The 13,101-nt window shown below is 55.2% G+C and overlaps 2 protein-coding genes across 3 annotated transcripts; both read right to left on the bottom strand.

Moving 5' to 3' along the window:
- Positions 1-92: 92 nt before the first annotated feature.
- Positions 93-4,492, bottom strand: C1QC (complement C1q C chain). The gene is made up of 3 exons (XM_003733361.6): positions 4,411-4,492; positions 3,941-4,131; positions 93-957 (listed from the first exon to the last, which is right to left on the bottom strand). Exons 2-3 carry the CDS (start codon positions 4,116-4,118, stop codon positions 401-403), a joined length of 735 nt encoding a protein of 244 aa, XP_003733409.1. The 5' UTR covers positions 4,119-4,131; positions 4,411-4,492; the 3' UTR covers positions 93-400.
- Positions 4,493-8,725: 4,233 nt separating this feature from the next.
- C1QA (complement C1q A chain) lies at positions 8,726-11,686 on the bottom strand. Of its 2 annotated transcripts, none has more exons than XM_009000598.4 (3): positions 11,232-11,686; positions 10,553-10,722; positions 8,726-9,508 (listed from the first exon to the last, which is right to left on the bottom strand). In XM_009000598.4, the coding sequence occupies exons 1-3, from the start codon at positions 11,258-11,260 to the stop codon at positions 8,934-8,936; spliced, it is 774 nt and encodes a 257-aa protein (XP_008998846.2). In that variant the 5' UTR covers positions 11,261-11,686; the 3' UTR covers positions 8,726-8,933. The 2 variants fall into 2 exon arrangements, with proteins under 2 accessions (XP_008998846.2, XP_003733408.2); XM_003733360.5 differs by having other exon boundaries at positions 11,630-11,686.
- Between the last annotated feature and the right edge of the window lie 1,415 nt (positions 11,687-13,101).

Below are 13,101 nucleotides of genomic sequence, written 5' to 3'. Positions count from 1 at the left end.
CTGAGTCCAGAGCCCACAGACAGCTATGGATGATGCCAAGTCGAAGATCTGAAGTCCAAGGAACCAGCAATGAGGAATCTGAGCCAGGCATATTTATTGATTTCACTGTTTATTTATACATCTCTCCACCCCTTCCAATACTTAAAAAAAAAACAAATGGCAGTACCAAAAGGTATTGGTTAAGTGTCACAGGAACTGCACAAGCAGTGACTCCAAAAGGAGTTCAGAGGAGGGAGAGAACCCATGGAAGGGGCAGTGGTCAGGATGGGCTTCCTGGAGGAGGAGTCCATCCAGTGGGGAAAATGGTCTAGGTAAGGATGCAGACTGGCCAGTAACGTGGGTCCATGCAGGACGCTATGGGAGGTGGATGGCCCATGGGGCTGGAGCCCACCTGCCCGCCCTAGTCGGGGAAGAGCAGGAAGCCGGAGAAGACGCTGTCGGAGCCCTCAATGCCCACCATGCCATTGTAGTCATTGACAGCCAGCCACACCTCCTCGCCCACCTGCAGCCGCAGCAGCACTCCGCCGGAGCTGACCTGCTTGGTGTTGGACATGTGGTCACAAAAGGTGACCACCTTGACGCCGTTGCGGTACAGCAGCACGCACAGGTTGGCCGTCTGTGACGTGTGGTAGACGAAGTAGTAGAGGCCCGGGACCTTGCAGGTGAACTTGCCAGTGCTCGTGTCGTAATCCCCCTGCGGGTTGGTGACCGCCGTGTTGAAGATAATCAGGCCGTTGGCTGCGGGGAACTGGGAGGTCTGCCGAGTGACCGTGAACACTGACTGGTACTTCTGCTTGTATCTGCCCTCCTCGCCTGGCTCTCCAGGGATGCCGATGGGGCCAGGCACCCCAGGTATCCCAGGGGGTCCCATGGGGCCATTTTTCCCAGGATGGCCAGGTGTGCCTGGTTCTCCCTTCTGCCCTTTGGGTCCTCGGGTCCCAGGAATGGCTGGGATTCCTGGAGATGGAGAAGGCAGAAAGACAGTGATAGGGTGGGGGACAGGGAAGAGGGGCCCTGGGGGTGTCCTCCAGGGAACACAGCACTAGTATTTGGTCTCTAGAATCTCCTTCTGTCTCCTAGAAGTAGGGTGCAGGGAGTCAGGCTTTGACCGGAAGGGAGAGAGAGTCTGGTCCAAGTCCTGCTCCTCCACTGACCTGCCCTCTGACCTTGTCTAGGGCACTTCCCCATCTCTTGGCCTCAGTTTCCACATTTGTGATGGAGCAAGTAGGGAGCTCAGAGCTGGGCGGGATCTCAGTTATCATAACTGTCAGCCCAAGCACAGATGGCATGTGACCACAGATACCATGTGGCCTCCACAGCGATTTTTGAAATGTTTAATTAAAGCCCAATGTGAACAAGTTCAGAACTCACTTAAAATGTGAAATTCTCAGACCTTCTTGACAAAATCCCCAGAAGGCCAGTTGGAGGCAGCTTAAGCTCCAGGTTCTGTCCATTTGCATCAGCCCCTTCAGGCTTTTCACCTAATTTTGTGTTTCTCTTTTTTTTTTTCAACTTTTTATTTTGAAATAATTATAGAGTCATAGAAAGTTGAAAAAAATAAAGAACAGGGATGCTTCACTCAGTTTTCCCCAATGACACATCTTGCATAACGTAAGTACAATGTCAAAACTAGGAACTTGAGCTGCCTAGAATTCACGGAGCTTATGTAGACTTCGCCAGTTTTATATATACTTTGTGTGTGTGGTTCCAATACAATTTTGTCATGTGTGTAAATTTTTGTAACCACTCTCCCCTCTGCAGTAAGCGTACCTGTCAGTGTGTATTGTTTTTCATAATGAGGACCCTCAACATTTTATAAGCTTCAGAGTCCTACACAACCTATGTCCATTCCTGAGATGGACCGCCCCCCCGCCCCAGGCTGGCGTTAGTGCCTGGGAACCACTGGATGGAGCCCACTATGGGGCCGGCTCTCTCCAGCTCGCCTCAGCCCCACTCAGCCCACATCAGCCCCCATGACAGTTGGCCTGGTTTGACTTCCCTCATGTTACCAATGAGGAAACTGAGTCAGAGACTTGCCCAAGGCCATGAAGCCAGTATGAGGTGGAGTCAGGTCTCTAACTCAAGTCTGGAGAATCCCAGTGTCTCATTTTGTTCCAGCTCTGATGATCTGAGCCTGTGAGCCTCTTCTCCCCTTATCTAAATCATACCCATCTTTTAAGGTCTGACTCCAGTTTCCTCTTCCAGGAAGCCCTCCTTGACCACTCCCACCAGCCCTCATGTTACCTTTCCTCCTCTGACTTCCATAGGGCTGGATGTCTGTGCAGACACATTTGTGACAGATCCTTTATGGCTTGTAAACCTGTTAGGCCTCAGAGTTAGGAGTGTGGGATTGGGAACCAGCAGACCTGGCCTTCAGGCCTGTGACCCTGGGTGGGTGACCTCCCTCCCTGAGCCTGTGTTTGCTCAGTTGAGATACGTGCATGATAGAACAGGGAGTCCCCGAAAGGGTGGAGTGGGAGAATGCACAGTGCCAGGCACACATAGGAGTGTGCTCTGGAGGGTCTGGTCCTTGTGGTGGCTGCTGGTGATGCTGAGCGAGGCAGCATCTCATCCTTTGTGATGTCCTCAAATCATCAATTGGGAAAGCACCAGGAAATAGCAATGGAGTGGGGCTGGAGTGGCAGCCGAGGGCAGCAGTGGAGAATGAGGGCTTGGGAGTCGGGCAGGATCCCACTGTGTGACTTTGGACAAGTTTCTCAAACTCTCTGAACCCCAGCTTTGACATTTGCAAAATGAGAGTCAACCACTTCTTCAAGGGATGGTGGCCTCTTTTTATCACTCCTGAAACTGAGACCATGCCTGGGACTTGGGAGTTCAATCACAGGGGGCCATCAGCTACCCGGGCAGGGAGATGGGCAGAGGCAGCTGTGAAGTACAAGGTCCTGGAAAATGGCACACCTGGGGGCCTCACTGAGCTCACCCTAAATTGGAGAATTCCTTCTGGAATGTTGATGCCAGCCCATCTATCCAGGAGGGAAGATGATGGTGAGGCCACTCCTAAGGACGTTCCTCTCCACTGGCCTCCCTCCCTTCCACCGCCCCTGTCCTATGTCCTACGGGCATCCTTGGGATCCTGTAGCAGCCTGTGTTGGCCTGGCTCCTGAGGGGTGCAGGACTCCCCCATCACCTCTGCTCAGTCTCACCCCAGGCCAGCTCCAGACACACCTAGCGTCCCAGACGTGCACAGCTTGCTCACAGACACAGCACTCACATGCCCAGGGCTCCACCAAGCCTCAGCCCCTTCTCTTATGCCAACGATTGCCTGTGGGCCTTTAACAGAAGCTTCTCTGGCTGTGAGCCTGACCTCTCTCTCCCCACCCTTCCAACTATCCAGAATCCTAAGGAGGGAGGTGAGCACGGATCTCTGATATAACTGATGATTCAATAGCCTACACCTGTATAGAGCTCCCAGGTGCTCAGGGCTGTTTTATATTTAAGTTAACCTACTCCTCACAGCAACCATCTTATTTTTCAGATGAGGAAACTGAGGCACTATAAGGTTAAGTAACTTGTTTGGGTTCACAGAGGGATTCAGTGGGGCTGGGATTTGAACTCTGACAGTCCTGCACTGGATATATTCACTTCCCAGGTGCCCATGTTGCAGGGCAAGAAGACTTTCCTTGCACTGTCTCCTGGGAGCCCCCTGGCCACCTCTGGGGGTAGGCACTCTTATTCCCTTCCTATAATCAGGTGAGGAGGAGGAGGAGCGTGGAGGTGTGCCAGGCCCAATGTCACCTCTGGGGAGGCCTGAAGCCTGGGCTCTGAGGATAGAGGAGCCAGACCCACAGTGAGAGTCCAGCTCTGCCCAGGGGCAGCCGTGGCAGCAAGGGAATGCACTTCCTGCTGTCCCCACCCCTTGGTCAGCCCCAAACACTCTGATCCCCGCCCCAGACCCCAATCCCCAAACCAGCAGACTCACCTGGCTCCCCCTTGGGCCCTGGCAGTCCATCGTGCCCATCCTTCCCTGGTGCCCCGGGCAGGCCGGGCATCCCTGGGATCCCGTAGCAGCCTGTGTTGGCCTGGCTCCTGAGGGGCAGCAGCAGCAGCAGGAGCAGCAGCAGGTTCAGCCCAAAGTGGGAGCCATGCCCCACATCCATCCCGGAGAAGGAGCTGGGAGGGAGAGAGCTGATCTGGCCCCCAGCCTCTCACCTTCCCCCACCCTGCCAACCCTCTCATTCCCCAGGGCTCGTCCTCCCCAGCTCTCGGGATCCTGCCTCCCTGCCTCCCCCGGGAGCCTCACCATGGATGGATGGTGACACCTCTTCTTAAGCCCAGGTCCCGGGGCCCAGCAGGGAGTGGGAGCCCTCCTTCCCCTCACACAGCAAGCTGCCCTGGCACCACGTTTCAGGAAGGTGGTGGAAGGTGGGGGGAATGGCCATCTGCCCTCACCTGCAGGTGTGCAGCTTCTAGCCTGGTCACAGAGATGTCCTCAGATCTGCTTCCCCTCTCCCAGGCAAGAGGATACGGTGTCAGAGTGGTCAGAGCAAGGATTGCCCAGAGCAGGGCTGGGCCCTCTCCCCTTCTCATGCCCTCCCCAATCCCACATCCCCTTTCCCAGAATTTTCCCTGACTTGACACTTTCTTTTGGGTGCTGAGCCAGACTGACCACAGCAACACCCCCGTCCACAATCCCACCGGCAGTCATGAGTGTCTGAAATGAGGAAATGTCCATTGCCCCAGCATCTGGCTGAGGGCATGTGTGTGTGTGGTGTATGTGTGGTGTGTGGTGTGTGTGTGGTGTATGTGTGGTGTGTGTGTTCGTGGTATGTGTGGTGTGTGTGGTGTGCATGTGTGCGTGGTGTGTGTGGTGTGTGTGTGTGTGTGTGGTGTGTGGTGTGTGGTGTGTGTGGTGTGTGCGGTGTGTGTGGTGCGCGGTGTGTGTGTGTGTGGTGTGTGTGGTGTGTGTGGTGTGTGTGTGTGTGTGTGTGTGTGTACACAAGCCCCCAAGGCACAGACGTCCCCCAGAGTCAGGTTCAGCCCATCTAATGCCCAGCGCTGGCATTTTCTGTGCCTGAGACTCAGTTTTCCCAGCATCCCTAGGAGGAAGTTATTTTCCCCCTTTACAGATGAGGAAACTGAGGTGTATCTGGTGTGCGTGTGTGTGCGTGTGTGTGGCGTGTGTGTGGGATGTACACCATTGCCCAAAGTCACACACCGAATGGTCTCTTGGGGCCCAAAGCCTTTCTCTGATCCCTCTGCTCAACTTCCCCCAGAAACAAGCCTCGAATGCACTTATCAAGTGGCAAGCTTTGTTCCAGAAACTTCCATGCGCCCCATCCCAGTGGCCAAGCTTGGAGCTGGACCCCCAGGATGGAGCCGCTTGGATGGCAGGCAGGCAGGGGCTGTGATGCATGGGCTGTCCTGGCTACAGAGTCAGGGCCCCGGCTTCTCCTTCCAGCCCTGTCACTCCATGGACCAGATGCCTTCAGCAAATCACCGGTCCCTCTAGCCTTCCTTCTGTCCACCCCAGGGGTCTCGGCTTCCCATATTGGTGCCTCTTCCTTTGCTGGGGCCCCTGGTCTTCCCTGACGGTTCCACCTTCCCTGCCAACACCACCTTCTTCACTTGCATCCTGGGCATGCCCTGACTCTGGGCTTGGAGCCCACCACGGCTGGTGAGGGGCTCCTGGTCAGGACCAGGCTGGCAGAGCTGAGAGGACCCTCCCCTCTCCCTCTTCTTACATGAGATTCTAGGAATGAAGGGGCTGTCAGGCAGTAGCGGGGCTCCAGCCTTGACCCCACACCTGCCACCTGTGTCCATTGGGTCTTCCTCTGAAACATGGGGGCTTCCAATAGCTCCCATGCAGGACAGTGGCTGGATTCAGTGAATAACACACATCAGTGCCTTGCCCTGTGCCAGGCACGGTCAGGTGTTCAGAGCTCTGCCCCTGCCGCGCTAAGAAAACCTTATGTTCTCAGTCTCCCCACCTGTATCTCCACCCTGTGCTGTAGGGCTGCAGAGTGTGGGATGAGTTAAGGGGCATGAATGCACTTTGCCTCAGAAGTCCCTAGTGGTTTGGAAGACTGGGATGAGCAGAAATGATGGACATTGCATTACAGGGCTGAAGGCCACCCAGCCTAATGGCTCTGGGCTCCTCTCCTCCCTTTACACCTCCTCTGTGCCTGGTTCTGGCTTGTCCAGCAGGTGGCAGCCTCGGCCCACACTCAGCCCTCTCATGCCCCGCCCACCTGGCCCCTTTCCAGCTCCAGCTCATTCCCCTCCCAGAGGAGCCAGAGATTTTGCCTTGTGTAGTGGGTGGATGATGGGGTGTGGGTAGGATTTAGGGTAAGGGGGCGGTCAGGCACTCCCTGCACACCCCGTTTCTCTCACTGATGCGGCCTCCACCCCTGGCATTTTCTTTGCGTGCCCTAACCCTGTGGGGTCTGGTAGCCCTGGTCCAACCCCAGGCCGCTACCCCTTTCTGTCTGTGAGTCCTTGAGTGGATGTCCCCTTTCTCTGAGCCTCAGCATCCACATCAATTTTCCTGGGATTGAGTGCATCAATGGCCGTGGACTGGCCAGAATGTAGGTGCCTGAAGACTTGTCTCTTTCCCTGGTGCCTCTTAAACAGCGTGTGATGTGGGTGGGCAAGGTATGGGGAGAGATGGGCAGAGCTGACCCCGGGAGGGAGCTAGGGGCTGCCCTGAGACTGTGGAGGGTTTCCTCTTTCCCTGGGATGGAGGGTTCCCTCTTTCCCTGGGACCCCCTCACTTCTTCCCGATCCCCCAAACCCTGTTGGCAGGACGGGGCAGTCCCAGAAGAGGGTCTTGTACTTTAGAGGTGGGTATTCAGGTTGTGCACTCGAGGATGTAAGGTCATCTGTGCGTCAGTCTGTGGGTGGGAGGGACAGCCCCTGTGTTTCTGAGGATGGCCCTGTGGGAGTTCGAGTGTATGGGGGTCCGTGTGGGAGACGACACAGGCATTGTGGGGCTCGAGCATGCTGGAGGGAGGAGGATGTGTGCCTCTGGGTGTAAGGAATGTGTTTGGGGCACGAGTCTCAGGGGGTGTAAGAGAGAGAAAGATTCGATGGTTCATGGATGCTACTTGTATGTCTGAGGCAGGGGCTATGTGGTATGATGGCTGTGCCTCCCTGACTGAGCCTGTGGGTGTGAAGGTGTAACTGGGGTGTGTGTGTGTGTGTGTGTGTAGCACAAAGATGAACCCAGTTTCCTTTGATAAACTGCATAGGGTATTGGACATTTTCGGGTCTGAACTCCTGATCTCCTGATTTCTCCCACATTCAGGGACAGGGTAGGGTTTGCTACTTTGTAGCAGCTTCCAGACAGACAAATAGGGCCCTGAAATGCACTGTGAGCATTCACCACTCTCCCAGCACAACCCCCACCTCCCCCGTGGAACATCCAGCAGGAAGCAGAGAAAGCAGCCCTGGCCTCTACACCTGGCTAGGGGGAAGCTCAGGGCTGGACTCAGGAAACCTGGCTCCAGAAAGGACTGCTGAGTGCCCTTGGGCCAACTGCTTCCCCTTTCTGATTCCTGCCCCTGCCTTCCCAAAACAGGTTGGAAAAGCACCTGTGATGTGTCAAGTGCTTCATAGAAGACGGAGAGGCTGGTGAGGGTAGTGGTTAAACACAGGTTTGGGCATCAGTAAGACTTGGGTTCAAATCCCAGCTCCTCCCCACCCCACCTTGTCCTTTTTTTTGAGAGATGGAGTTTCACTCTGTCACCCAGGCTGGAGTGCAGTGGTGCAATCTCAGCTCACTGTAACCTCCACCTCCTGGATTCAAGTGATTCTCCTGCTTCAGCTCTCCAAGTAGCTGGGACTATGTACCACTACACCCAGCAAATTTTTGTATTTTTAGGAGAGATGGCGCTTCACTGTATGTTGGCCGGGCTGCTCTCTAACGCCCAACCTCAGGTGATCTGCCTGCCTTGTTCTCCCAAAGTGTTGGGATTACAGGCATGAGCCACCATGCCCAGGCCCCAGCTCCTCCCGTTCGAAGCTGATTTGCTGATCTATGCCTGCTCCTCACAGCCTCAGTTTCATCATCTGCAATGCAGGGCCATCACACCACACAGAGAGCTTGGTGATAAAGATGGAACAAAATCTAACAATGGCGAAACTTCCATAGCCCTTTTTATGACCCAAGCAGTGCTCTACAATTTTCATACTACATCATTGAATCCTCCCAATGACCCTTTGAGGTAGATACTATCATCAGTCCCACTTAACAAATAGGGAAACAGATCTCAGAGCTTGGGTAACATGCACATGATCAGACAGCTAAGAAATGGTGGCATCAGGATTCTAACCCAGGCCAACGATGGTGCTGGGACCTGCTAAACATATCACCTGAAATACTAGGGATGTGCCAGGTGTGGTGGCTCACGCCTGTAATCCCAGCACTCTGGGAGGCTGAGGCAGGCGGATCACTTGAGGTCAGGAGTTCGAGACCAGTCTGGCCAACATGGTGAAACCCCTTCTCTGCTAAAAATGCAAAAAAGTAGCCAGGTGTGGTGGCAGGCGCCTGTAGTCCCAGCTACTCGGGAGGCTGTGGCAGGAGAATTGCTTGAACCCAGGAGGCAGAGGTTGCAGTGAGCAGAGATTGTCCCATTGCACTCCAGTCTGGGTGACAAGATTGCAATTCTGTCTCAAAAAAAAAAACTAAGCATGAGCCTGCCTCTTAAGCACTCAATTGCTATCGTTCTTAGGCCTCTCTCTCAATGAGTAGCAACTGAAGCGCAAGTCCAGCAGACACAGACACAGATGTTTATTCCAGGAAGAGTTCTGAGAAACCAGCTTCTGGTTTCTGTCATGGGGCAGCAAGTCCTGGGGCTCTCGGAGCCAGCCCTCTCTCTTCAGCAGCTAAAGCAACAGCACCCCCATTTTACAGAGCAGAGCATGGAAGCCAGAGCGGTGGTGGGGCGGGGGGCGGGGGTTGGTCCTTTCCTGGCTCAGGCAGACGGGAAGATGAGGAAGCCGCTGAAGACGCTGTCAGCCTCGGACCCCTGGTAAATGCGGCCCTTACTGGGGTCTTTTTCGATCCAGACCTGGTCACCCCGCTGGAGATGAAGCACCGTGCCCCCCGACACCACCTGGAAGATTCCCTTGCTGTTGGCGTCACAGAAGCCCAGGGAGCGTCGGACCTGGCCCCTGGAGGAGGATGCGATGAACAGGCAGATGTCCCACTTGGACACCACCTGGAAGGTGAAGTAATAGTAGCCAGGCACAGCACAGACGAAGCGGCCCGAGTTGTTCTGGTACGGGCCCTCCTGGTTGGTGAGGACCGTGTCGAAGATGACCACGTTGCCTCCCATCGGTGGGTTCCGCCTAATGGCCGAGAAGGCCGGCCGCGGCTGGTCCCTGATGTTTCCTGGATTGCCCTTGATGCCTTTAATTCCCGGCATGCCATGGATCCCGGGGAGGCCGCTGGGCCCTGGGTAGCCCATCTTGCCGGGGCTTCCAGGGGGCCCGGGTTCCCCCTGGTCTCCTTTAAGGCCTTGGATGCCTGTCCGGATGCCAGGGGCCCCTGTGGGGAGAAATGTCAGATTGGGAGTGAGAGTCCAAAGCCTACCAGTCCTCAGGGAGAGAACTGGATCCCCTGAGTCTATGGGATAAAGGGCCAGGAAGTACCTGGGCCTTCAGGACATTGGCTCTGACTGGCTGTATGACTTAGGGCAAGTGTCTCAACCTCTCTGAGCCTCCCCTTCATCTGTAAAGTGGAGAGGAGTGTGAACAGGCACTCGGGAAAGTGTCAGGTTCTAGGAAATGCATGGCATTCTGGCTGCTCTGCTGTGCTCGTGCTCAAAGCTGGGCACTCCACCCCCATCCAGGGCACTGACCTTAATTTCCATAGGTTCAGGTATCCCACATAGGACACCCGGATGCAAAGTATTGCAAATGTCTATGTGATCCATCTAGTCTGCTTTGGACTAGGAGGCTCACTCCCTTTCTGCTCTGATCAGGACCTCCTCCCTTTTCCATCACCCCCTGCCTTTCTTCTAGAATGGGAGAGTTTCTGAAGCCTAAGGGGCTGGAGAGGGGGAAGCACGAACAGTGCCAAGGGTGCTGGAAGGAAGTGAAGGGGCAGTTGCAGTTATTTGGTCCCTGTCTATGTGCCATGTGGGGTTAGTTTTCCATTTTACAGATGAGGCCACTTAAGCTCAGAGAGGGCTGATAACTTGCTTGAGGTCACACAGCAAGGCAAGTCTAAACTCTGCTGAGTCTAAACTCTGAGTCCTCATTATGCTGGTGAGAGAACCGTGAACCAGGACTCATCATTGCTGCTGGAACTTTCACATTCACTGCTCAGAGCAAGACATTCTCCAGAGGGGGAAGGTAAAGCCAAAGGAAGAGGACCCAGGCCGTCACCGGGGAGTGGGGAGGCTGGGGACATGGCCCGGGGAGAAGGCTGGGCCTCCCTTAGCGCCTGGGGCCAAGTGCAAACTGGAGAGGATTCATAGGGCGTTGGGCGCAGACGGACTCCTGATTCTTAGTGCCATCCCCAAGCCTTCGCCTTGGAGGCCAGGCCAGGCTGAGGTCAGAGGGCCTGGGTCTCCAGGGGGTTGCTTACCGGGTTCCCCTTGCTCCCCCTTGAGGCCTGGCCGCCCCGGTCTGCCGGGTCTTCCTGCCACCCCGTCCTTTCCATTTGGTGCTTGGCACACGTCCTGGGTCACCGTAGAGGCCAGCGATATGGCCAGCACACAGACCACCAGCCAGCCCTGGGGCCCCTCCATGATGCCCCTGTGGAGACACGGAAGAGCCTGGGCAGGCTGGACATCACATACTCACACCCAGCTCACACCCTTGGGTCCCATGCACACCATGATGTATGCACACCCCTCTCCCAATGCACACGCACCCTCCAGGGCTCTCAGCGTCCACTCTCAATCAAGCTCCAGGGACCCCACACATATACAAAGAACCACAAACTTACACACACATGCAACCAAGCACACTCACCTCATCACACACTCATAAACAAACACAGCCTCTCACCCACACACCTACAAAACACAATATGGAAACTCAGAAATCCACTACACACCCCTAGACACACAACTGATACACAAATAGACTCTGTCCCTCACTCGCACCGACACACACATTCATACACTCCACAGGTGATCGATTTCACTGAACAAATATGTATCGAGCGCCTGTTCCTTATTTACCGAACACTCGCTCACCCAGATGGTGGAGCTGTGCATACACACAGGAATTCACAAACACCCCGCACGACACCTGCTCACCCTTCTACGTGCTCAGCGCTTTTCAGCATCCACCGGAGAATGGCTGGTTGGCTGCCCCCACCGTCCCCTCTGCTGGGTCCCACTGCCAGTTCTAGCACCCCAGCCTTTTCCCAGTTTCTTAGGTGTTTCGGGGCCAGACCCAGGAACCCTGGTCTTACCCATCAGTTGTTGAGTCTAACTCACTGCCTCACACCCTCCCCTGAGCTCTGGGTCTAGGAGTTAAGGTCCCTCCACTCTCCCATTCTGGGTGGATCAGTGCCGCTCCCCCATCCCTGTCCTGCCGCAGAATCAGCCACACTTATTTCCCTCCCTCCCTGCCTCAGTTTTCCAGCCTCCTGGGCCAGCTCCCCTGAGTCCCGGAAATCCATAGCCCCCTCCCTCTGGGACTCTGGCCTCACCTGCCTCCTGTTGTCAACTTCAACTGGATGTTCCTGCCCTCTGCACAGGGCCCCTGTGGGCTGCTGAGCAGGAGTGGCGCCAGGCTGTGGCCAAGTTTCACATCCCTTCCCACTTCCCCTTCTCCAGACCTGCCCCCTGAACTTCCCCAGGGCCCAGAAGTTCACCAGCGACATTTCGAGCAGCCTTCAGCAAGACAGGAACATTGGGTGTCCTGCCCCAGCAACAGCTGGTGTGGGGGTGGGGGCAGTGAGGCCAGCGTCTGTGAGGATGTGGGGTGGAGGCCGTGCAGGGCAAGGCTCTGAGAACCAGGGAAGCACAGAGTTCCAGAGCGGAAGGAATCTTTAAAAAAAATCTGTCCCTTGTAGGACTTTTCATGATTATGAAAGTGACATGCAATTCATTGCCAAAAGCTTGGAAAAGACAAAGAAGAAAGCAGCACATTGGTGAGAAGGACGCACAGCGATTTGTTTCTAGACTTGCTGCTTCCCAGTTGCATGTCTTTGGAAATTACTTGACCTCCTGGTCCCTCAGTTTTACCTGTACATTGAGAACGAGGTTCCACCTCATCTGATCATGACAGGTGAACACTTAATCATTAGCTTTTACCAACATTTAGAAAAAGAGCAAGTCTCATTGCTGGGGCTCATACCTGTAATCCCAGGACTTTGGGAGGCTAAGGCAGGTGGATCACTTGAGGTCAGGAGTTCGAGACCAGCCTGGCCAATATGGTAAAACTCCATCTATATTAAAATTTTTAAAAATAGCCAGGTGTGGTAGCATGCAGCTGTGTAGTCCCAGCTATTTGGGAGGCTGAACTGGGAGGATTGCTTGAGGCTGAACTGGGAGGATTGCTTGAGCCCAGGAGGTTGAGGCTGCAGTGAGCTTTGATCTTACCATGCACTCCTGCCTGGAAGATGAACAAGACTCCATCTCAAAAAATCAAAACAGACGGCAGCAGTGGGCCATCAGGAATGGGTGCTGCCATCACACCTGCTGCAGCAGGGAGGCACAGCCAGGACTGCATGCTCCATGTAGTCAGTGGGAGCTGGGAACAGTGGGAACCCCGCCCTCCTGGGCACCACTGCAGTTGCACAAACCACAGCTGAAGACCCAGGCTTCCTGATCCACAATGCAAGTAGGGGCCCTGCTGCCCCCATGCAGCCGTAGCCACCTAAACTGCAGCTGTGGGCCCAGGCATCCCTGCACTGTTGGGGGCCTGGGAAGGTCCCCTCCCCCTGCCCTTGCAGGCTCAGAAGTGCCTGCTCCCACTGCCTGGCTTCTCCCTGCTCTTGGCACCCACTCCAATCTCAAAACAAAGTTAGGGCTGAGCCTGGGCACTGCTGGCCCTCTGCTGCCTTGGTCCCCTCCAGACTTTGGGCATTGACTATCATGGGAGGGAAGCCAAAAGGGCACTGAGGGCAGCTTGGCACTGGCCTGCAGGCACCCCTTGGCATGAGCAGCCTGGGCATCA

This window comes from Callithrix jacchus, chromosome 7, assembly GCF_049354715.1.
Source record: "Callithrix jacchus isolate 240 chromosome 7, calJac240_pri, whole genome shotgun sequence".
In the NCBI taxonomy this organism is placed as follows: Eukaryota; Metazoa; Chordata; class Mammalia; order Primates; family Cebidae; genus Callithrix; species Callithrix jacchus.
Note: the sequence above shows the minus strand (reverse complement) of the source record. Positions and strands in the feature narration are given on the sequence as shown.

Bases quoted from the DNA above. Each gene is read 5' to 3' on its own strand.
- C1QC (XM_003733361.6), bottom strand. From the start codon at position 4,118: ATGGATGTGGGGCATGGCTCCCACTTTGGGCTGAACCTGCTGCTGCTC. The intron at 958-3,940 runs GTGAGTCTGCTG...CTCCATCTCCAG, and splicing joins AGGGCCCAAGGGGGAGCCAG to GAATCCCAGCCATTCCTGGG.
- C1QA (XM_009000598.4), bottom strand. From the start codon at position 11,260: ATGCTGAAAAGCGCTGAGCACGTAGAAGG. The intron at 10,723-11,231 runs GTGAGCAGGTGT...GTGTCTCCACAG, and splicing joins AGCGCTGAGCACGTAGAAGG to GGGCATCATGGAGGGGCCCC. The intron at 9,509-10,552 runs GTAAGCAACCCC...TTCTCCCCACAG, and splicing joins GGGGGAGCAAGGGGAACCCG to GGGCCCCTGGCATCCGGACA.